The sequence below is a fragment of the Primulina huaijiensis genome, chromosome 12 (assembly GCF_012295235.1).
Source record: "Primulina huaijiensis isolate GDHJ02 chromosome 12, ASM1229523v2, whole genome shotgun sequence".
Classification (NCBI taxonomy): domain Eukaryota; kingdom Viridiplantae; phylum Streptophyta; class Magnoliopsida; order Lamiales; family Gesneriaceae; genus Primulina; species Primulina huaijiensis.
In genome coordinates this window covers 2,731,612-2,753,732 of record NC_133317.1, presented here as the reverse complement: position 1 = coordinate 2,753,732, position 22,121 = coordinate 2,731,612, and the positions used below count along the sequence as shown (strand labels likewise).

Here is a 22,121-nt window from a genome sequence, read left to right as displayed (position 1 = left end):
AATTCCGTCAAACATGTGTCCTCCAAAGGCTGGCTCTATCATTCACTTCCCGTCCAGTACAAAATCTGCACAGCTTATGCAACCCAATAAACAAATCTGGCTTTTGCTCTACACGAACCCAAGGCATCACATGTCATCTAATGAATGAACAAGACAGAAAAGAACTTGGGCCTTTTCAGGCTAATGGACCTTTGGGCTCTTTAATAATTGGGCTTCCGTTGGCCTTTATTATGCTGCCCCAGTATCGAGTTAGTTGCGGGCNGTTTTTTTTTTTTTTTTTTTTTTTCTTTTTTTCTTTTTTTGAAATAAACGGGCCGGAGTTTCAAAAGTAAAATTAAACGAGGGGCCGGGGTCCGAGACTTTCCTACTGAAATAAATTTTGACTAATAAATATATGAAATTTTAATTTTTAAAAAAATAATATTATTAATTTATAATCATAATGAATCAATTAAATTATGATTAGTATTTTTTTAAAATAATATTATTAATTTATAAACATAATGAATCAATTAAATATGGAATAATCAAAATAACATAATACTAATATTATTAGAAATATTAAAAATACCAATATTAATAAAATTAGTAATTAAAAAAATATAAATAAATAACACATAAACTAGCCAATTTTTCATCAAAACCTAAATCAACCGGATTAAAACCAAAATTTTCAGTTAGTGTCCGGAATAATCGAATTGTCAGAAAATTTAAAAATTAGAGGTCTTATTTAAAAAATCTAATAGAAAATAAAATTATATTGAAAAAAGCAATTTATTTGATTTGACTGAATACATTATTGATAATAAAATATATAATAATAATAATAATAATAATAATAATAATAATAATAATAATATTGGTTTATGAAATTCTTGTTTTATTTCTTTATTTGTTATGGTTATTATTATTATTCACTTTTTCAAAACTAATTAAATAATAAAATATATTTCCACCAACAAAAGCCAATGTATAAGTTTCTGTTGCATGAAACTTATAAATATCGAGGAGAAACTTATTAAAATCGTATATGAAAATTTCAACAAATTTGAAAGTATAATAAAAAAATATATATACTTTTTTTTATTGATGTTCGTTAATTTTGTTAATACTATTATTTTTAATATTTTTATTATAAAATTATAATGTAATCGATTCATGTACTAATAAGTCTATTAATTAATGATTACTTTTTAAAAAAATTTAAAATTTAAAAATAGGAAAGAGGCCAGACTTTTAAACCTCTATTCCTACTTTATTATAAACTAGTATTTTGATGTATTTGTTGCGTATTTATATAAATTTTTTTGTAATAAAATAATGAATAACATCATAATTGTAAAAATCAATGAGAAACAAATTTGAGAACTTGGCAGAAAAAATAAAGGTAACTAAATTATCTATTTATTTTTATATTTTGTTAATTTTATTATTATTATTATTATTTATTTTAAAAAAACTCGATATTATTTACATAAACAAATGAATCCAAATAATGCCTAAGCAACTCACATTCAGCCCAATAACTAGGGTTAATTACTTCACTGCTGGCTTCGCCTTCAGCTGCAACCCGGCAAAGGCCCAAGAGAAATCTATAAATACTCCAATACATACGCTTAAAGACTTACGGAGAGTGAGAATCGGACCAAAAGATGGGCAAGAAAGCTAAGAGCTCGAGGAAAGGAAAGAAGGCTTGGAGGGCTAACATAAGCACCGAAGACTTTGAAGAGTACTTCGAAAAATCCACCAAAGACGCGCTGTCTGGTGGGTCTTTGGCAGATATCCCCAGCGATTCACTTTATTTCCTCGACAAAACCAGAGGTAAAAGCTTTCAATATCACGTTCATGGCTCTTGGTCGTTGAATTTGTGATAATTTCGCATATGTGGGGTTTTAAGTTTTTATTTTATTTTATTCGGGGAACTGAACTTCAGTTTGGTATATGGTGTGAGCCTGAAGCATTTGAGATTCGTTGTGTTCTATTGCTGCTGCAGTAACTATCGGAAGTTTTGAGAAGTTAAATTTATGCATCAGAGTACTTTCTGTTTCCTCCTGTCAAATATTAAAAGAAAACTATAATTCTTCTTTTAAAAGAAACGGTAAATTTAACCTCCTGATTTGCAGTTGGGTTATCGTGGAAAAAATTTCAGATTTTATATGTACCTTTTTCAAAACTATGTAACTTACTGCTCCTCGTATGGATTAAGTCGTTCAACAATTAAATTCTGGGGCCAAGTTATCGATTGCAAAATATTATTTACAAGAGTGGTGTCTCATCAAATTTTGTTATGATAGCTTTCTCATTACGTTTGGTTTTTTTTTTTTTTTGGTTCTATTTACTTATTTGATAACAAAGCATGTCAGTGTAACAGTAGAGAATGTTTTGGGGAATGCCAATTCATTAAAATGCAACTGCAGATCTTTCTGTTAAGCGGAAGATTGAGAAAAGCCGAGAAAGAGTATTGCATTGTGATAGTGTGTTGCAAAGGAACCCATTTGTTCAACCTGTTCCATCCTCCATACAGAAAAAGAAAAAATCCAAGAAAAATGGTAACACTGTTCGGACAGATGAAACTGACGTGGATGATTGCTCAAGGGTAATTGTTCTTAAACTTTTTAGATATTTTTAGAGTGATTATGCTTTTAAATTTGTTGATTGATTAATACTTTGTATTTACAAAATGATGACAGAATGAAACTGCAGCTGATTCTGGCATAGTTGATTTATGGGAAGAAAAAGGTAGTATATTTATAATTAGTTGATGAATTATCTATCTTTTGAATTTTAATTAATGACTGACTGTGTTTTCTGATGGAGCCAACATTTTATCATTTCAGGTGAAGACATTGACATTGCCAGAATTAGAAGGGTAAAATAATTTTCCCTGAACTCTTGATGATTTACCATTTTAATGCTCGATGAAGTATTGTCAATCGATTAATATTTGTTGCATGTCTTCAAGAAACTCACCTGGATTGTTAAGTCGTTCCTGTATTCGCAGAAACTGTTTATAGCAAGTCATCTTTGTAATTCAATAGAATGTTTCACTTTTGTAGCCTCTTTTGGGTTAACTATTGTTATAATAACAGAAACCCAAGCCTTCCCTTATACCTGCTGTTGAAGTCGAACCTTCAGGATGCTCATTCAATCCCCACCCTGATACCCATCAGGTTATTTATTCTTTATGTTTATCTTTGTCTATTACACTTGTTATTTTTTTCCACTGATGTACTGACCATGATATGACTTTATTCTATTGGTTGTTTCCACAGGAAGCATTAGCTCGTGCTGTGGCAGATGAAATGCATAAAATTTATCAACATGAATTGGGACCTGAGCCTGTTCCTTTATTAGTTCCTGGGCAAGCGATCGATGAAGAAGATGTTAGTCTCCCTTACCTAATTATCTGTGGTCATTTAGTTTTCTCAGTCGCCACATGCTATCAACTGGTCACTAGTGAATCGATATTATTTTGTATATCAGATATATTTCCTTGAGACGGATCATGGAATAGATGACAAGGATGATGGCCAAAGTGAAAATATTATAGATTATGAGGACACAAATCCAGAGAAGAGGTTAAATACTGTCGAGCTATTCTATTGTGTACCCTGCTTTATCTTTTGTTTTTTTCTTCTTTTTCTATATGATGTTCCAACTTTATGGAGGAGATTTTTACATATTAGATTGCCTTTTCTGGAAACCCACAGGCTTCAAAAAACCAAAAGGGTGACAAGAGTTGAATTGAATCGGAGGCTTAGGCAGAAGGAACGATTGAAAGTAGAAGCAGAAACCAAAAAAGTGGGGGTTATCTTACAAGATATTGACAGGTGTCCGATGAGTATTTTCTGCCAATAGTCCTCTAGTTATACATGAATTCTCATGTATTTTATTAGGTTTTCTTTTTAAAACAGATTAAGGGATATACTTGAAGAAATAACTGAGGAGGATAAAGAAAAACATAAGAGACATATCCGACGCAATGTTGCTAAACAAGAAAGACTGAAGACTCGACCACCACGCATGGGAAAATACAAGTATGCAGTTGTAAATGTGACATTCCTTAACTTTCTTTGCACCTTTTACGTATGACAGTTGACATAACTTCATGATTATAGACACACCCTCTACATTGTTGGTACGGTACCTTCAAGCTCTCTGCAAAGCAATGATGCATGAATTGCACGCAATACTTGTACCTTAAAATGTATTTATTTTTGCACTGGCATTCTATTCACTATTCAGCTTGTGCATTTGTGTTAGCAAAGAGAAGCACGCTACGGCTTAATATTCTACAATTGTGTCACACGCTCCACATTCGGATAATGTTCTTGATACATCTTTCCAGATTTTATGATATGATGCGTTGACACACCTCGCTTCCATGAGGCACACACCCCATCTTGCTCCTTCAGTCTATGCCGTAGGACTTAATACTTATCGTGCCCCAAATAACATTGGGAATACCCATTTGCATTATCAAATTGTTAAACATGGAAAACAGACTAGCATAATCGTATTTTATGTTTCAGATTTGAGCCCGCTCCTCTCCAAGTCCTCTTATCTGAGGAGAAAACGGGTTCACTTCGGAAGTTGAAGGTTGTAATTTTTTCCTTCTTGATTTACTGTTAACCTTACAACAAAGAGTATCGAGTAGTTGACTGAATTTGTATTTTGTGTATTATTGAACGTTTTGGATGATAGGGCTGTTGCACTCTCGCGCGAGATCGATTTAAGAGCCTTGAGAAAAGAGGGTTAGTTATTCCATCAAAGAAGAGTGGCAGGTTAGTTTGCTTACTTATACGATTGAATTCATACTGTATCTGAGCATGAAATTACTGGCCAAGATTGTTATATTGATATCATAGTCTTTTGTAGGTATGAAACTGACTTTTTTTGTGCGTATGTATGTAATATTGATATTAATGTTTCTTTTTTTTTTTGGAATATGATTGAATGTTTAGGCATTTATTTCTGCTGTTTTCATTTTGATCTCGTCAATATTGCCTGGCCTACACATTTGACCGTTTTAACCAAAAATTGGTAGTCTCACCTTTAGATTTCCCTTAATGATTAGTTAAATGCTCTGTTTCTCAATATTAGCTATATTTTACCCCAAAAAAAGTTCGTGCTGAAATTTGTGGTCGATTGTTTATCTGAAACTCCCAGATTGGATTTTAGAAAATGGTCCAACTTGGATATGATTAGCTTCTAATAGATACACACACACACATGCCATGTGACTCAGTTGTGGAATAATTACGGGCTCAAGCCCAAGGCAGTACTTGCATTTCTAAAAATGGAAATAACTTAATAAATAGAAAAATGCAGCATCGACTTGTTCACTCAATGTTTCTAGCAGTTAAGGAGAAGTTATTATTGAAGTTCGCTGTGACCGATATATGTCCTAGTGATAGTTGAACCATAAAGAAGAAGGGCTATGTTATCCAAATCTTCTATTTATATTTTTTCGAATATATCTGCGTGCTTCATGCAGGAAGTAAGGTGGTTCCTCAACCGGATTGATTCATGCCTAGTACCTGAATCTGTGGATGATAAAATCGAAGTCAATTGTGTTATGTTGGAAGGGAGATGATATGAACTAGTTTAGTAATGGCAGACCTGTTTTGTTTTGTTTTGTTTTATTTTATTTTATTTTATTTTACAATGTATTAGAATTTATTTTATTTACTAAATTTGATGTGTTGCATAATACAACCAATTTACATTTTGACAAATTTTTTTGCCCTTTATCTCTTGTTTCAAATGGTTTTAAATTCTGTCAAGTGTTATCTGTGACATCTTGGATGTATATGCGAGAATTGCTGATGTGAAACACACACACATATATTATTTGTTGGATACTCACTATAAGCACTTATATTATATATGTTGAGGTGATGCCTACGTATTGAAAGTATAGGTGAGAACTGTTGAGAAGTGTCCTCATATTGTATGTGATGGAAATGTACATCCAAAAAATGCACGTAATCTCACCGTGCTCATATATATTTTTACATCTTGGCTAAGAAGATTGTCACTACTAACTAATCAAATTTTAATTTTATTTTAACTTAATAAAAACTCAAATGTCTTTTTTTCATTCTTCTTTAAATGTGTTATTTTACACTTTATTTTTTAAATTTTATTTCAAAGTCCATAAAATTTTGTTTTTTTTAAATATTTTTCAATACGAAAAACATGAGTGAAAATTTAAAAATTTAGGTCCCACAAATAGAAATAAATAAAATTTAAACAAGCTTGAAAATGAGAATAAGAGATATAGAACCACGTACCAGTCTTTTCTTATACGCCAAACCCTTGACAGTTAAGTTCAATTAACTACTTTATTAATATATATTAGTTATTTTGCACACGCGATGCGTATCTGTACAGTCTTTTTTATCATATAATAATAACACTTTTATAAATTTTTGGGGGGTATCCCATGCTAATAGTCTAAATAATAAATTTTTGAAGCAATCTATAAATTTATTTTTGGATATTGGAATGCTTAATATGTCCGCCAGATATTTAAAGGTAACACATAAGAAACATATTATCAATCATTGCTGAGTGATATCTCATAGCCATAGTATGATGAATCAAACAATAATAGTCCCTTATCAAAACCAATGAATGTTGCAATAATGTCATTGGGCAAAATGGTGATTATTTATTACATTCACAAAATCTGGGTGATCAGAGAATAAGGGTGTGGTGACTGTTTTACACTTTACCAGGAAATTGCAGAGTTGTATGAACAAGAGCAAAACTTGGAAAAGGCTATTGATTACTATGATAAAGCTGCTGATCTCTTTGAAAGTGAAGAAGTAACCACTTCTGCAAATCAGTGTAAGCAGAAAATTGCACAACTTGATGCTCAACTTGAACAGTTAATTATGTCCATCCTTTCTGCTTAGTTGCATGTTTTCAAGATTGCAGAGACTATTATTTAAAGATGACGGGCCCTTTTAAATTGTTTTTATCGTGTCTTAATTAACTGTTTCATTTACTTTTATTCGTGCATGTGCATATCACATATATAGTGACCTTAACCGATAATTGCATGTCAATCTTGTGCATCCTGTATTTCAACTTCATCTATCTTGCTCACACCATTAATTGTTCAATATGAGTTCCCCTTGTCATCTTTTCCTCTCACTTTATTTATGTGAGGATAAGGCTCACAGATCATGCGTTCGATTCTGAAATTCTTATTCTGTGGGAAATTACTTTTTGTTGATTTATGCTGCATATGGTTTGAACATTTTGGTTGAAAAGACTAACCGGCCTATGCTTTCCGCAGATACCAAAACGCAATTGAGATTTATGAAGAGATAGCAAGACAGTCGCTCAGTAATAACTTGTTGAAGTTAGGAGTTAAAGGACACCTTCTAAATCCTGGCATTTGTCAACTCTGCAGGCCAGGGTGATGTTGTTGCGATCAACAATGCCTTGGAGCGGTACCAGGTACTTGCATCTTCTACTTATTGATTTTCAAGTTTACTCTTTATTCAAATTTTGTGCTAAATAAACACATTTTCTTCCTGTTTTGAAGGAACTAGATCCTACATTTTCAGGAACCCGTGAATACAAATTGATAGTGGTATGTCATTGCTTTTAAACATTAGTTTTGCCATTTGGTTTACTTAAATCTGTATATACATTTTGAGGTGATTACTTGTTATCCATGCATGGCAGAAATGGAAACCTATACGTTTCCTCTAAATAAAATATCTTTTGTAATTTATCTCTGTTTATCACAGGAATTAGCTGCTGCTGTTGATGAGGAAAATGTTGCGAAGTTCACTGATGCTGTAAAGGAATTCGATAGCATGACTCAACTGGTAAGTAGATACGCGATCACGAGTGTTACGAGTATCTGAAAATGCACATTCTATATTTTGTAATAGCAAAGGTTTTAGTTATCTCGTGTCCCAGTTCTCCAGAGAAATTGCCCAAGTGCAGATTACCAGTATCCTTGGAAACAGAGTACCATGGCTGAAAATAACCTTCCTTCGGAATATACTTCCTTTTGTTTGAGACATGGAGAATTTCATTCAAGAGATATAGATGAATTTGTTTCACAACTTGGGAATTGGTGTTAAAAGATATGTCCATCGCTTCAGAATCTTGGATGACATGCATATTGTTTCAACGCAACTCATTGAGAACTTTATTTACCAATCGTTAATAGTTCCATAAAAATGAATCGAACTAAAATTATCATGGCAGAGAAAATAATAGGTGGTAGCTTTCTGACTGTCGACTAGGATTGGACACTTGGATGTTTTGAGCATGATCTCTATCCAACCATTTTTCCCGTGTTAGTAGATTTATTCTTGTTCAAATCTCTCAGTTTCAAGTGATTCTTGCCTTCATATCTTTCCCATGTTCGCAATATATTAGTTTGGTTGTCCAAGTGCTTGTTTGCCCCCACAGGATACTTGGAAGACATCGCTTCTACTGAGAGTGAAGGAGGCAGTGAAAGCTAAAGAACTAGAGGAGGACGATCTTACTTAAATTCAAGAAAGTTTAGTGTTCTAGAGTTCAATTTCAATCGCCAACTCAGGTAATTCTATAAATTATTGAACTTGTAGTTGAGTAACTCTATTGTTTTTAACAGATATCAAATAAACGCTTAAAAAAGGTTGTTTCTCAGGTGCTTGCTCGATCCAATATGGTTTTCATAAGAGGGACCGAACTTCACTTTTACAAGTTGTCATATACATGTTTTACATTGAGGTTAGAAACGTGGCCTATTCTCTTTATTGTCTCAGATATTTTATTTAAAACAGAATTACAATATTGTCCTTCTAAATGTGTGTACTGCGGAGATCGGGTATGTAGCCCAGTTGGTCTCATTCATGTCCAGATTAGTTCGATTCTCCCTCCTCTCGTGTATAATAAAAAAATATATATACGTGAACTGCGGATTTAAAATGCGATATGATCAGAAAAAATCTATCTAACATGCATATAAATATACCACTTCAATTGTGAATTTCCTTATATGTCCTTGTTCATTTAAGTTGGCCAATTAAATTATTAGGTAATCTTAAGGGTTTTTTTTGTAATTCATTGTCCATCTTAAATGAATTTGGACATTATTACACATTCCTTTTATTTCCTAATTTTGTACCAAAAAAATTATTTATTTACATTTCCTTATTCATTTAAGTTAGCAAATTAAATTAATGTCTTTTTAAGGGTTTTTTGTGATTCATTGTCATCTTAGATAGTTTTATTCCTCTTTCTTTCTTAATTTTATGCCAAAATTTATTTATTTACATTTCCTTGTTCGTTTAAGTTAACAAATTAAATTAATATCTTTTCAAGGGTTTTTTTGTGATTCATTGTCATTTTAGATAGATTTATTCCTCTTTCTTTCCTAATTTTATACCAAAAAAATTATTTATTTACATTTCTTTGTTCATTTAAGTTAGCAAATTAAATTAATGTCTTTTTAAGGGTTTTTTGTGATTCATTGTCATCCTAGATAGATTTGGACATTAATACACGTTTTTCTTTCTTTTCTAAATTTTATATAAAAAAAGTATTTATTTACATTTCTTTGTCAATTTTTGTGATTCATTGTCCATCTTAGATATATTTCTTAGTCAATTTTTTGTGATTCATTGTACATCTTAGATATATTTGGACATTAATACACATTTTTATTTTTTTTTCCGCTAAATTTTATGTAAAAAAATTATTTATTTACATTTCTTAGTCAATTTTTTCACAAGTTGATTTGTAAATATGAACTAATAAAATCATATATTTCTAATATACCACTTCAATTGTGAATTTCCTTATATGTCTTTGTTCATTTAAGTTGGTCAATTAAATTATTATGTTATCTTTAGAGTTTTTTTTTTTGTAATTCATTGTTCATCTTAAATGAATTTGGACATTAATAGACATTCTTCTTTATTTCTTAAATTTTATGCCAAAAAAATTATTTATTTATATTTCTTAGTCAATTTTTGTGATTTATTGTCTATCTTAGATATATTTGGACATTAATACACATTATTATTATTATTATTATTTTCCTAATTTTTAAACTAAATTTATGATATAATCATTAAAAAAAATTTAATCAATGTAATCCTTATAATAAATATAAATTATATTGATAGTTTATTATCATTTGTAATATATTACAATTTTACATATAAATTTTTTTAACTAAGTATTAAATATTATTTTATTTATATATGTTTTTTACTATATATAAGTATTTGATTGTTATTATGTTAAATTTTATTTCTCTTAAAGTATTAATCACCAATATTAATTTATAAATTATTGATCTTGATATAAACTTAATTATCTATAATATGTATTCTAAAAAAACATAGAAATTAAATAAAATCCGCAATGTGTTAAAAGTTAGCAAAAGTAAAAGTGATATTTACCTTAATAACAAGTTTAATGATTTTATTTTAACATTATTATGATAATTTAGTAAATTAAGAGAATTTTATTTGACGTTTGTCTATGTATACTCTATTTAAGTAAATTTTAGTTTTGATTTTGGTAAAATTCACTATTCTGTTAATTTTATTTTTATTGTTTTTTTCATTTTGAATGATATTTGAATGAAAAATATTTTTGTTGATTTATCATTTAAGAGAGCTGTATTATGTCATGGATTGAAAAATGTCATATAAATAAGTGAATATATATGATTTATTGTCATGATGTATTTTTATACATTGTGTTTTGATATATTTAGATTGATAAATAATCATAAACATTATGTTATTCTAACGACTTTAAACATTATTTAATTCTCATGATTATATTTTTCATTATTGGTCACCTACGTGCATCGCACGTGTACATTCTTAGTACCTGAAAATATCTGACAAAATCATCCGTGACTTTTTCCTCCAATTTCTAAACATCAAAATCAAGGTCTCTATAAACTGGAACCTGTTTTTACCTCTCCCTTACCCAATTTCAAATTTTACACGGAAAAAAAAATTTAATATTATAAAATTGCATTAAAAGATTTATATCACATGTACATAGTGACAGTTCATGGCAACGATAAAGCTTTGTCGAGGAAACAGCTAATTTCACTTACATTCGGTTTCACAAGTAATGACAAGAACGCCACCAACGCTTTTGACTTCTTGTAATTAATTACTTTTTAAATTTGGTTCATACCAATGACCCATCATTCAAACCTTCAAAAAATAAAAGTTAAAATCAAACAAACGCTACCGATAAATTATTTAAGTATTACGAAAAGAGAAGATTCAAAGAAAATCATCCCGGAAAGTTGCAATCTTTTCTGGAAGAAGTCGCCAACCCAAGTCCTTTCTTGCCATCTGCTGTGAGTTTATTTTGCTATCTTTTGAAAATTGGTATATTTGTTTCTGTTACTTATTGTTTTTGTATGTTTTATTTATTTACTCGAGCTTGATATATTATGGGTTGGAATCTGTTTTAAGTTTTTGTTTATGGGTATGGCGTGTAATTAGGTAGTTTGGATCTTGCTGCTTGGTCTGTTTTTTCATGGTGTAGCCAAGGTCATAGCTTTTTCCAATTTAGAAACTGAAATCTTTTCTTATTTTCTTTTGAATTTGAAAGACGATGTTTTAGAATGATTTTTTTGGTCTTTTGTTGATTAACTATGTGGAATGGTATTTGGTCTTGTACGCCTACATATACTAACGTTTGCTGGTTTGTGGACTACTATTTTTCTGGGTTCTTGGGCATGTTTTCGACTTAATTAATTTCACTGACATGCTTTTAGTTTTTTTTTTTTTTAAATCTTATTGGTTGCTGGATATAGCTTTCCCAATTTTCTAGCGGTGGGGTGGTGTTTGGTTGCCACTTTCAAAGGACCAGAGATTAAGAATGATATGCTGACTTTATTAATTTTCCTTGAATTTGCAAACATTTTGCTTGAGAAAGTAAGATGGTAACAGGTGATAATGCTGAGAACAGCGGTGGAATGAGGAAAACGGAGTCGCTAAACTCTGAGGGCCACATACCTCTGCACGTCTCTACTTCACAAAGAGGTCTTGTAAGTGACGAAAATACAAAAAATGGATTCTATGATGGTTTTTCCAAAAGGATGAAGTTCCTTAAATTTGGTAATTTGGCTTCAACATCTGCAAAATTTCAACGATTTGCTGACGAAAAGAACGAAGTATCACGCGCTGTACCTTCATCTAGCAGTCGGCATATTCGTGATCGTTTTAACAAGATATTTTCTCGAAAATTTGATTGGAACTGCCTTTCGAGAATCAGCAAAGAATGGATAATGAACCCCTTGAATATGGCCCTTTTTATCTGGATAGTATGTGTTGCTGTGTCTGGCGCAATTCTATTCATGGTCATGACGGGAATGTTAAACCATTCACTCCCAAAAAAATCACAGAGGGATGCTTGGTTCGAAGTCAATAATCAAATTCTGAACGCCTTATTCACCCTTATGTGTTTATACCAACACCCTAAACGAATTTATCACTTTGCATTACTAATAAGATGGAGGTCAGTAGATGTTTTGAAGCTCCGAAAAGTTTACTGCAAAAACGGCACCTATAAACCAAACGAATGGATGCACATGATGATTGTCGTTTTTCTTCTCAATATCAACTGTTTTGCTCAATATGCGCTGTGTGGTCTAAACTTGGGATACAAGAGGTCGGAACGGCCACCTATAGGGGTCGGATTATGCTTATCTGTTGCGATTGGCGCGCCTGCAATTGCCGGGATTTACACCTCTCTTAGCCCTCTCGGGAAAGAATACGAGTCTGATATTGATGAAGAATCACAAATTACGGCTACAACTGATGATAATACTAGACAGAATCAGTTGAGAAGATCTTTCGAAAAACGATTCTCATTTGCACCAAGAGATGAAAGAACTGTTGAGAATCGACCCCAATGGAGCGGCGGAGTTCTTGATTTTTGGGACGACATTTCTCTAGCTTACTTATCATTGTTCTGCAGTTTCTGCGTGTTTGGGTGGAACATGGAGAGACTCGGGTTTGGCAACATGTATGTTCACATTGCAACTTTTCTTCTATTCTGCTTGGCTCCCTTTTGGATTTTCAATCTTGCAGCCATTAACATAGATAACGAGACAGTAAGAGCCGCCTTAGGAGTCACTGGGATTTTCCTTTGTCTATTTGGGTTACTCTATGGTGGATTTTGGAGGATTCAGATGAGAAAAAGATTCAATCTTCCTCCATACAATTCTTGTTGTGGTAAACCAGAAGCCGCGGATTGTGCTCTCTGGCTGTTTTGTTGTTGGTGCTCTCTAGCTCAAGAAGTGAGAACCGGGAACGCTTATGATGTTGTAGAGGACAAGTTTTACAGGAAACCGGTCGATGGGCGGCCTATCTCCCCGTTGCCTCGAGAGGATGGGGAATTTGAATTTAGGTCTGGACAGAATTCCCCGTTTTGGAACAGCCCTTCTCCTCCATCACATGCCAATTCGCAGGCGGTCTACTATAGTCCAGGGAGGCATCTTTCTTTAATAGAAGAAGAAAGTAGTTTACAAGGTAAAGATGAAACCATGATTCCTCCTGGCCCTTCGATTATACAAAGAGACGACATTTGATACAAACATTTTTTAATGCGCTTTGTCATGTAAGACGTGGATGCGAAAGAAAATAGATGTGCGAGTGTTAGATTGTTGATTGTATACGTGATAAATAGTTGTATACGCATTGATGTTTATTTTACCTTTTTTTTTTAATCAATAAATAGAAATATATATCGACTAAGAGTACCCAGCTCAAAGTATAATCCTGACTTGATACATGAAAATGAGAATCATGTGGATACATATATAAGACATCAATAGATGCCGTATTCCCCTCAAGCAACTTAGCATTACAACCACACCACGCAATGTAAACCATACGCGACATGCTAAGTACTCTAGCCTTCGTGATTCGGAAGGTGCTATGATACAAGGACCTCACCTCTGATGGGGGTCGAGGTCCAGTGTGTAAAACAAACATGTCGGATGCCTTTCGGACATTAAATGACCCTAATAAGAACAGGATATAACAAAAGAGTGGCAGGAGAGTATTATTGATGAACACAAAATCTTCGTGCTGGAATAAAAAGCATCAACCTGAGTAGATATAGAACAAATGAAACTGGAGCCGCGACAAGAACTTCTTCCTCTACTTACAATAAGAGTCCAACAACTATGGTACAGCAACCCTAACTCCTATAAGACGTGAGATGATCAGCATAGAAACCAGAAAACAATAGTTCTAGAACATAACCTTACTATCAACAACTAGACGCGACAGCTTACAAATTTCTTGATCCCTTTACTTGGCTTCGAGTCCATCAGAACTACCATGTGCTACATTTGAGCTTCCTTTGACATCAGATCTGGCTGCGGCACCAGGGACAGGTTTATCTTGTTTATTTACTTCACGTGCATCGGTGGGACCAGATTTTGAAGATGGAATGCTACGGCTACCTCCAAGATTGGCTTCGGTTTGTGCTAGATGCATGCCATTGGTGGCTCCAAAATATGCTTGTGTGGCATGCGGGTGGGGAGGTGGTTGTGGCAATTGCTTCCGCAGATCTTGCAGTGGTTGTGGTGAATTGAATGGTGCTCGTGTGGGGAAAATACCTGCTTGCTGAGCCATGGCTGCAGCTTGAGGATGTGGCATGTAAAACGCCCCCTGTTGCATAGCAGGATGTGGAGTCATCTGCACATGCCTAAGTACAAATTAGAAAGAGGTCTGTAATGCCACAAGTAAATTTGCATCAAGCTGACTCTAAATAATACCTGAGGAGGCATTGCTGATGTCTGAGGTTGTGCATCAGCAATTGCGGCCAAATACATTAAATTCTTTTGAAGTTGAGCCTGATACCTGATCATCAAGATAATACTGAATCAAAAGTTGCTCTGATGTTAAAAATATAAGCATTTGGTCGTCAAAAATATAAGCATTTGGTCGTCAAAAAACCAACAAGCAATAGCAATTTGTAGGGCATATAACTCCTCTAAGCACAAACAAATACAGAGAAAGAAGGGAAGTTTCGTATCCAAGATAAGACAGTTGAAACTGTGATCACTAAGATTCTTACTATACAGCAGAAAACAAGAAGCAAATAAAATGCTTGATAGTGAAAATTGCAAATAAGTAAATGCATAAATGCACTCGTCATCACGTATGCAAAGACGAACAGAAAAGATAACCCACGTACTGGGCACACTAGGCAAGTTTGCCAAGATTTTGATTGTCCAATATCGCCAATATTAACTTCTTGTTTTCATCAAGGTACTGCATTGACAGATGGTGGCGATGTGGCATGCCAAAATGCAAATCATGTAAATTTTCACAATATAAAATTCAAATATGATGAAACATATTTCACATGAGTATTTCAATATATTATGGAACAAGCTCTAAAAACAAAATCAAACACCAAGTAACTCTAACGACAATTTCAACAAGTATTAAAAAGGTGAAATTCACATTCAAAGCTAGAAGATTGTCTTCAATGTATTACTTGATCGATTTAACTCACAGATGTTCAGAGCCTTGATCTTTTAAATTTGACACAAAGGAATCAAATTTTCAACTATTTTATCGATTCTTTCATTAGAAAATTAAGTTTTAGAAGTTACCATATTACAAAACTTTGGGAAAAAGATCAACCATCATTATACAAATTAACATATCTTTTGAGATAACAATAGTACATTGGACAATTACTGGTCATACACAATATTAAATTACCCTGCGATACCAAGAAAGATTAGAAAATGCTTTTTGCACTACCAAAGAACAAATTATTGGAAATTTAAACCACCTACCATCATGGGTAATAAATATGATTAACAGAAGTGTGAGTTTTCCCACCAAAACCAAAAAGGAAGGTCACCAATTCGAAAAAATGACTATTTTAGATCTTTGCAATAGCCCTCAAAAGATTCAAGGGAAAATAAGAAATACCTTCTGTATCTGTTCGGTGGTGATATTGGTAGGGGGAAATGACTGCATGACTGAAAAAATTGTACCTGGTTGCTGCATCTCTACAGCTTTCCTGCTTAATTAAATATAGCACCCTTATATTTTACGATAACGAAAACAAGAAAAACCCTAATGCACACAAGGTAGAAATCTCTACACCTTTTAAATTCATCAGATGTGGCAAGATACTGTATGTTGTTTTGAACAAAGGAAATAACTGAAAATTCTCCTTTAACATTAGGAGTGGAGACTAAGTATTTCCATAAACAGCAGAGTAAAGAATTTTGCCAATGATATGTTTAGACAAGTGACGATGAAGGATAACAATGGTAGCTTTACTGGAAAAAGATCATGGTAACTGTTTTGGAAGCATGTGGACATCAAATGATCCTGTTTTTATCCATAAAATTTTTAAAATGTGGCAGGATTGAAACACAGGTATTCTATGTTATTATCAAATAGACAAATACTATACATATTCCAAAAAATTCAATCATCTTTTCTTGAATGGAAAGATGACTTTATCTGAAATACTTAATAGTCAAACTGTTGTAGCTCCGTATTCTTTGAAAAGATTGTTTCTTTATCATCTAAGATGAATGGTTAGAAATACGAGGACATGAATACACATGACATATAATTTTAAAAACATTAGAACATGAAACGAGTCAGATACAACTATTTTACAAATGCATATACATAAATACACTTAAATATAATCATATGTACATAATTGAAATTTATGTAACACCAAATTACCGATGGACTCAAGTGCTTAAAATATCTAATATCATTGGATCTACCTTGACGCTAATGCCCTCGGGATAGGTTGAACTCTACCCGAATATAGTTAAAATAAGATCGCAGACCACATTAGATACCGCAGTCTTGTTTTCTTTTTGATCGACAACTATCCAGAGATGATCTGTACCAGGGAAATAATCTGACTCGTCACGGGTTTTTAGAATATTGGGTGCTATAGCTTCTCATATTTCGAAATCGTGATAAAAAAAATCATACAATTTTCTAACCAAAACATTACGGGATAAGCTACATGCCTACATGAATGGTTCTCCCCGTTTCCATAACAGTTGCGTTCTTCAAATGCAAGAAGAAAAGCAAACGGAAAAAAAAAACCCAGCCAAAATACACATAAAAATAACTTTTCATTAACAAAACAAAATCTCCTCAAAAAAAAAACCCAATCGACCAACCAAAATTCAAATCCACCCCTGTACTCAGAAACCCTAAATCCAGAACCCAGAAGTGACTCACATACTGGACGGAAAGATTCAAACTTTCCAGCACACCCGAGTAATAAGAGTGCAGTGCAGCAGCCGAACGAACTTTGGAGAAGTGACAAGTTGGTCTTGGTTATTCTGTACTAAAGTTTAGGAAAACTGAGAATGAGAGAGTGTTCGGAGTGATGGGCGAGCTTAACGGAGCGCGCTATACTTGTGGCAGACGACGGCGGCCGAGGCGGTGGCAGAAGTATGAGACTACAGAAAAAGTGACATGGTGTAAGTGGCATGAAAAAATCATATACCTGCAGTTCGATTTTCGAGGTCAATTTTCACCTGAAATTTTAAAATGGTACAAGTCCGACAAGATGAAAGCTTGGAAGAAAGATGGTTTAAACTGAGTTACTTCAACACAAATATTATTAAAATTCTTTTTTTTTACCTATCTTATAAATTTAAACCTTGAAATCATACAAAAATAAAATAATAATATCAAGACCAATTTAGATAAGTAACTTGACCTATTTAATTTAGACAAAAACTTGTGTGAGACGATCTCACGGATCGTATTTTGTGAGACGGATCTCTTATTTGTATCACTGTGAGACGGTCTCACAAATCTTTATCTGTGAGACGGATCATGTTAAGAGTATTATTTTTTATTGTGAATATCGATAGAGTTGATCCGTCTCACAAATAAAGATTTGTGAGACCGTCTCACAAAAGACATATTCTTTAATTTATCATTTTTGTATATAACATAGCCAACATGGTTGGTCCATATAAACTTCTTTGGAGTTGTATTCGATAAACCTACGTCATTTTTTTCCTATGACCACCCTTCATGCTTGTCCCCTATGGTTGTCTGTTTCTTGAGATACCGTTTGGTTGACGAATGAATAAAAATTTATATTAGTTTATGTTATTAGATTTCATGCATATATAAAATTGTTTTATGTACGAGATTTTAACAAGATTGGCATATATTTCTTACCGTAATTTGTGTATAAAAAAATAGGAACTTTGCAAGTTGATCTCCATTCACATTGGCAACTGATTTTTTTATTAATAGATAGATTTCTTTGTGGCCACTTTTTTTTTAGGATAATAAATATCACTTTTATTAATCGACTAAATCAAGTTAAAAATTATATTAAATTATAAAAAAAAAAATTAAAAGAAAAACAGAGAAGATAAGAGAGAAGTTGCTTTGCCCCCAAGGAAGCGAAAACAGTTCATGTAATCAACTTCAATCAAAACTTCTCCATCAACACAAAACGTGTGGCTGAGGAAGCTTCCCTCGACATAATCGCCTGAGGAAATTTCCGGCTCCTTCTTTCATCTATAAGTATCCCAAACCCTTTTACGTAGTCAAGGTTTATTCACTTCATCCTCAATAGAACAGTGCGATAGCTCAAGAAATTGTTCGGGTTTCAGTCCAACGGAAGAAGGTACGTTGATTGATTATGGCATTCAAAATTCATATATAAATCAACCGATTGGGTAGCCCCGGAGTCCTTTTAGTTCCGGCGTGGGAGATGTAAATTGAAGAAGGCGTGCTTTGTTTTCCTTTTTTCTTGATTTTAGGTTGAGTTTTACAGACATTGACACACTCATATACTTCACGATTTTTTTTTATTTTGTAAGATTTGTGACTTCCCGTTCCTATAGCTATAAGAATCGACCATTTCCAGTTATAAATAAGCATTCATATGTGCTATAGGATATCTTTCTGTAAATTAAGAAATATTATATTTTTAGGCTTTTAGTTTCGGAACCTAGCTAGAGGATAAATTTCTGTAAAATAAGAAATAGTATATTATTTTCGAAATGTGTTCTTCCTCCCTCCTATATGCTGTTGATTTTGTAAGCATTGCAGCATATCATTAAATGTAATATATAACTTTATGCCAGATGAATTTGCTCACCAATTGCACTAAAAAGTCTACCTCAATCTAACTTCAATTCTTATCATGCATTCTTCAATGATATGACTGATACTCTGTTTGATTTCTTTCTTAGAAGACAAGGGGAGCCCGAGAATTTTTGTAGATTGCGATTATATATTACAGAAAATGCGAAACTTATATTTAAGAAAATTTGTACATGTTATAGCTGAACATTTTTCTTCTTGGTGCGTAGAAACAGATATGAGCCCATCAAATCAAATTTATAGGCCAGTGTCTCAACCTATGGATTTCACGAGGAAAAAGAAATCAAGAAGCAGGAGTGACACATCCAAGAGTGTAGCTGAGACTCTTGCGAAATGGAAGGAATACAATGATAAGCTCGACTCCCTTCAACCAAGCGATAAGCCGGTGCGTAAAGCTCCTGCCAAGGGATCAAAGAAAGGGTGTATGAGAGGTAAAGGTGGTCCACAAAACAACCGTTGCAATTACAGAGGCGTCAGGCAAAGGACATGGGGAAAATGGGTAGCAGAGATCAGGGAGCCACGTCGTGGAAGCAGGCTGTGGTTGGGAACTTTTAGTACAGCGGAAGAAGCTGCTTTGGCTTATGATGAAGCTGCATTGGCCATGTACGGCCCTTGTGCTCGGTTTAACTCCCAGGCTCATAAAAATGATGGCCAAGAGGGTTCTTCGTCTCCCATGAGTTCAGCTTCGGTCTATGCAAGTTGTGGCATCTCTGAGGGGTGTGAGGCAAGCACGAAAGTGGCAGCGATGATAGAGGAATTAGAAAAAGAAGAACCAAATCAAGAATCAGTAAGAGAGGGAGAAAGGGACAAAATTTTTGAAGCTGACAAGCCTCTTGGCCATTTGGACTCTGTCCCTAACCATGCTTCAGGGCCTTGGATTGAAATTGGATCCCATGGTGGGCTTCCCGCAAATACTAGTGTCCATCACGAAGATTCGTCACGCCAGTTGCAGCATTATTTTGATTCCAAATTTCTTTGTGGTTCGCCTCACATGGAGCATGAAACATGTTATGGATTTGATTTCTTAGGACCAGGTAGACAGGAGGATCATAACTTCATGTTGACTGATCTGCTTTTGGATTTGGACTCAGATTTGGTGATATAAACATGTAGGAATGGAGAAAATATACAAAGGTTTTCTGATGCTGAAGATACACCTGCTGCAACGTTCGCAGCATCTTTTTGTCTTATTTTTCTTCTGGAACCGACATTTTCCTTTTCTTGAGGAATGAGGACGTCACTTTGTATATCATTAAGATAGTTTTATGAAATAGCAACTGATAATCCTACTAATTGTCTATTGGAAAGAACCAAAATTCGAAGAGATAAGTAATTAACAATGCTTCGAAGGGCAAAGAAAAAGGCTAACATTCAACAAAGAACGGTTCAAGTTCAATACTTGCCATTGGATAATATGTCGCGCATCGCCATCCACTAAAAAAATCATTAAATGTACTTGTAAGCTTTTTACATTAAAAAAATTTATAATGCAAAAAATATATATATTAATTAATATTTATTTTTTATTTACGGGATGAAATATTGGACTTTAAATAAAACCCAAACAAGATATATGCATACATAGTATGCATAATATTATTTTCAAGTTAGTTGAATGAGAGAACGTTGGATCAAATGTAACATGTTCGATTTTTACATACGCCAACAATCAATTGAACAAAAACTAGTGTTAATCCAATAGTTGCAAAAGCAAGCAACTCTCTTTAAGAATCTTAACAACGTTTGGGCAACTTCCCAACTCGATCACTAGGATTACGTTTACAACCTCCTTACCATGAAAGTTCAATATTACTATTTAAAAAAATATTTCATTTTATTTATTATATATATATATACACTGTTGCATAAAAGTCCAGGTACCACAAAATATTATTAATCATATTATAAATAAAATTAGCATAATAATAATAATAATAATTTCGCGCAGATATATACACAAATATCAGGTGTGGAAGGGACACCATTTGGATACATAGCTATCCAAGCTTATTATCCCAAATTTTGGTTTTTAGTCCTAAATTGTCAAATTGAAGATAAGGAAAGGACGAGTGGTATTATTAAATAATTAAACTAGGTTGACTGTTCAGGAATAAAGTCAGAACTTACAACCTTAACAAGTTGACAAATTGTACATATAATAACATAAAATAAACCTTTTTTTATATATTATTTCTCAAAAGTTACAACCTCAGCAAGTTGGCAAATTGTACATAATAAAGGAAACCGTTTTAAATATTTTATTTGCTGCTTGGAAAAATTCCGGTTTACGCGTGCTAATCCGCTTTCTTCGTCTCAAAGTTTTCTCTGATTTTGTTTTCTTTTTTTTTAAAAAAAAAAAAAGAAACTTTGCTCTTTTTTTTTTTGAAAGTTGGAAACTTTGCATTTTCCTTTTAACTTTTGTGTTCCAACTCTTTTTTAACGGGCTAATTGCACGAAACCCGGGAAAAGTTAAAAAGCACAAAACTATCTAAATTTTAAAAAAAATATTTCACCCTATATTATAAAAATTCTGACATATTTATCATAATAGGGAGTTTTACGTTTGATTTTTTAAAATACATGGTCTAACATGGATTTGGATCCTCTATAGCTTAAAACACAACATTTGATGATGTGTATTTTTATACAAGATAATCGATTGATCATCTGATGGACCTCACACATTGTCAGATAAAATTGAAAAATTATCTGAGAAAAATTGAAAAAATACACAACATCAAATGCTGTGTTTTCAACCACAGTAGATGATCCAAATCCGTCTAACATGCTACTAATTTCATGTAAGATGTTTTTTTCCCATAGGAGATGTTGATACAATTAATCTATTGTTTAATATATATTAGTACTCAGTTTTTTAAACAAAAATAAAGAAAATTATTAATGGTAAAATAAAAACAATATGGTAAATACACAAATTTGGAGAAAAAACTAAAAAAATAGATT

The 22,121-nt window shown here is 33.0% G+C and overlaps 3 protein-coding genes and 2 pseudogenes across 6 annotated transcripts; 4 read left to right on the top strand and 1 right to left on the bottom strand.

Moving 5' to 3' along the window:
- The first annotated feature begins 1,544 nt into the window (after positions 1 to 1,544).
- On the top strand, positions 1,545 to 5,725 carry LOC140989164 (ribosome biogenesis protein NOP53-like). Of its 2 annotated transcripts, none has more exons than XM_073458283.1 (12): positions 1,545 to 1,821; positions 2,418 to 2,596; positions 2,691 to 2,739; positions 2,838 to 2,869; positions 3,090 to 3,170; positions 3,273 to 3,383; positions 3,484 to 3,578; positions 3,711 to 3,830; positions 3,915 to 4,037; positions 4,533 to 4,599; positions 4,705 to 4,784; positions 5,498 to 5,725. In XM_073458283.1, the coding sequence occupies exons 1-12, from the start codon at positions 1,653 to 1,655 to the stop codon at positions 5,502 to 5,504; spliced, it is 1,113 nt and encodes a 370-aa protein (XP_073314384.1). In that variant the 5' UTR covers positions 1,545 to 1,652; the 3' UTR covers positions 5,505 to 5,725. The 2 variants fall into 2 exon arrangements, with proteins under 2 accessions (XP_073314384.1, XP_073314385.1); XM_073458284.1 differs by having other exon boundaries at positions 1,547 to 1,821; positions 2,844 to 2,869; positions 5,498 to 5,718.
- A 235-nt stretch (positions 5,726 to 5,960) lies between these two features.
- On the top strand, positions 5,961 to 8,677 carry LOC140990095 (alpha-soluble NSF attachment protein-like; annotated as a pseudogene).
- A 2,490-nt stretch (positions 8,678 to 11,167) lies between these two features.
- LOC140989262 (uncharacterized) lies at positions 11,168 to 13,600 on the top strand. The gene is made up of 2 exons (XM_073458430.1): positions 11,168 to 11,353; positions 11,938 to 13,600. The coding sequence occupies exons 1-2, from the start codon at positions 11,187 to 11,189 to the stop codon at positions 13,592 to 13,594; spliced, it is 1,824 nt and encodes a 607-aa protein (XP_073314531.1). The 5' UTR covers positions 11,168 to 11,186; the 3' UTR covers positions 13,595 to 13,600.
- Positions 13,601 to 13,773: 173 nt separating this feature from the next.
- On the bottom strand, positions 13,774 to 17,544 carry LOC140989263 (GRF1-interacting factor 3-like; annotated as a pseudogene).
- Positions 17,545 to 18,459: 915 nt separating this feature from the next.
- On the top strand, positions 18,460 to 20,477 carry LOC140989373 (dehydration-responsive element-binding protein 2C-like). Of its 3 annotated transcripts, XM_073458582.1 has the most exons (3): positions 18,583 to 18,675; positions 19,367 to 19,394; positions 19,425 to 20,477. In XM_073458582.1, exons 2-3 carry the CDS (start codon positions 19,375 to 19,377, stop codon positions 20,260 to 20,262), a joined length of 858 nt encoding a protein of 285 aa, XP_073314683.1. In that variant the 5' UTR covers positions 18,583 to 18,675; positions 19,367 to 19,374; the 3' UTR covers positions 20,263 to 20,477. The 3 variants fall into 3 exon arrangements, with proteins under 3 accessions (XP_073314682.1, XP_073314681.1, XP_073314683.1); XM_073458581.1 differs by having other exon boundaries at positions 18,460 to 18,675; positions 19,373 to 20,472; XM_073458580.1 differs by having other exon boundaries at positions 18,460 to 18,675; positions 19,367 to 20,471.
- Positions 20,478 to 22,121: the final 1,644 nt, after the last annotated feature.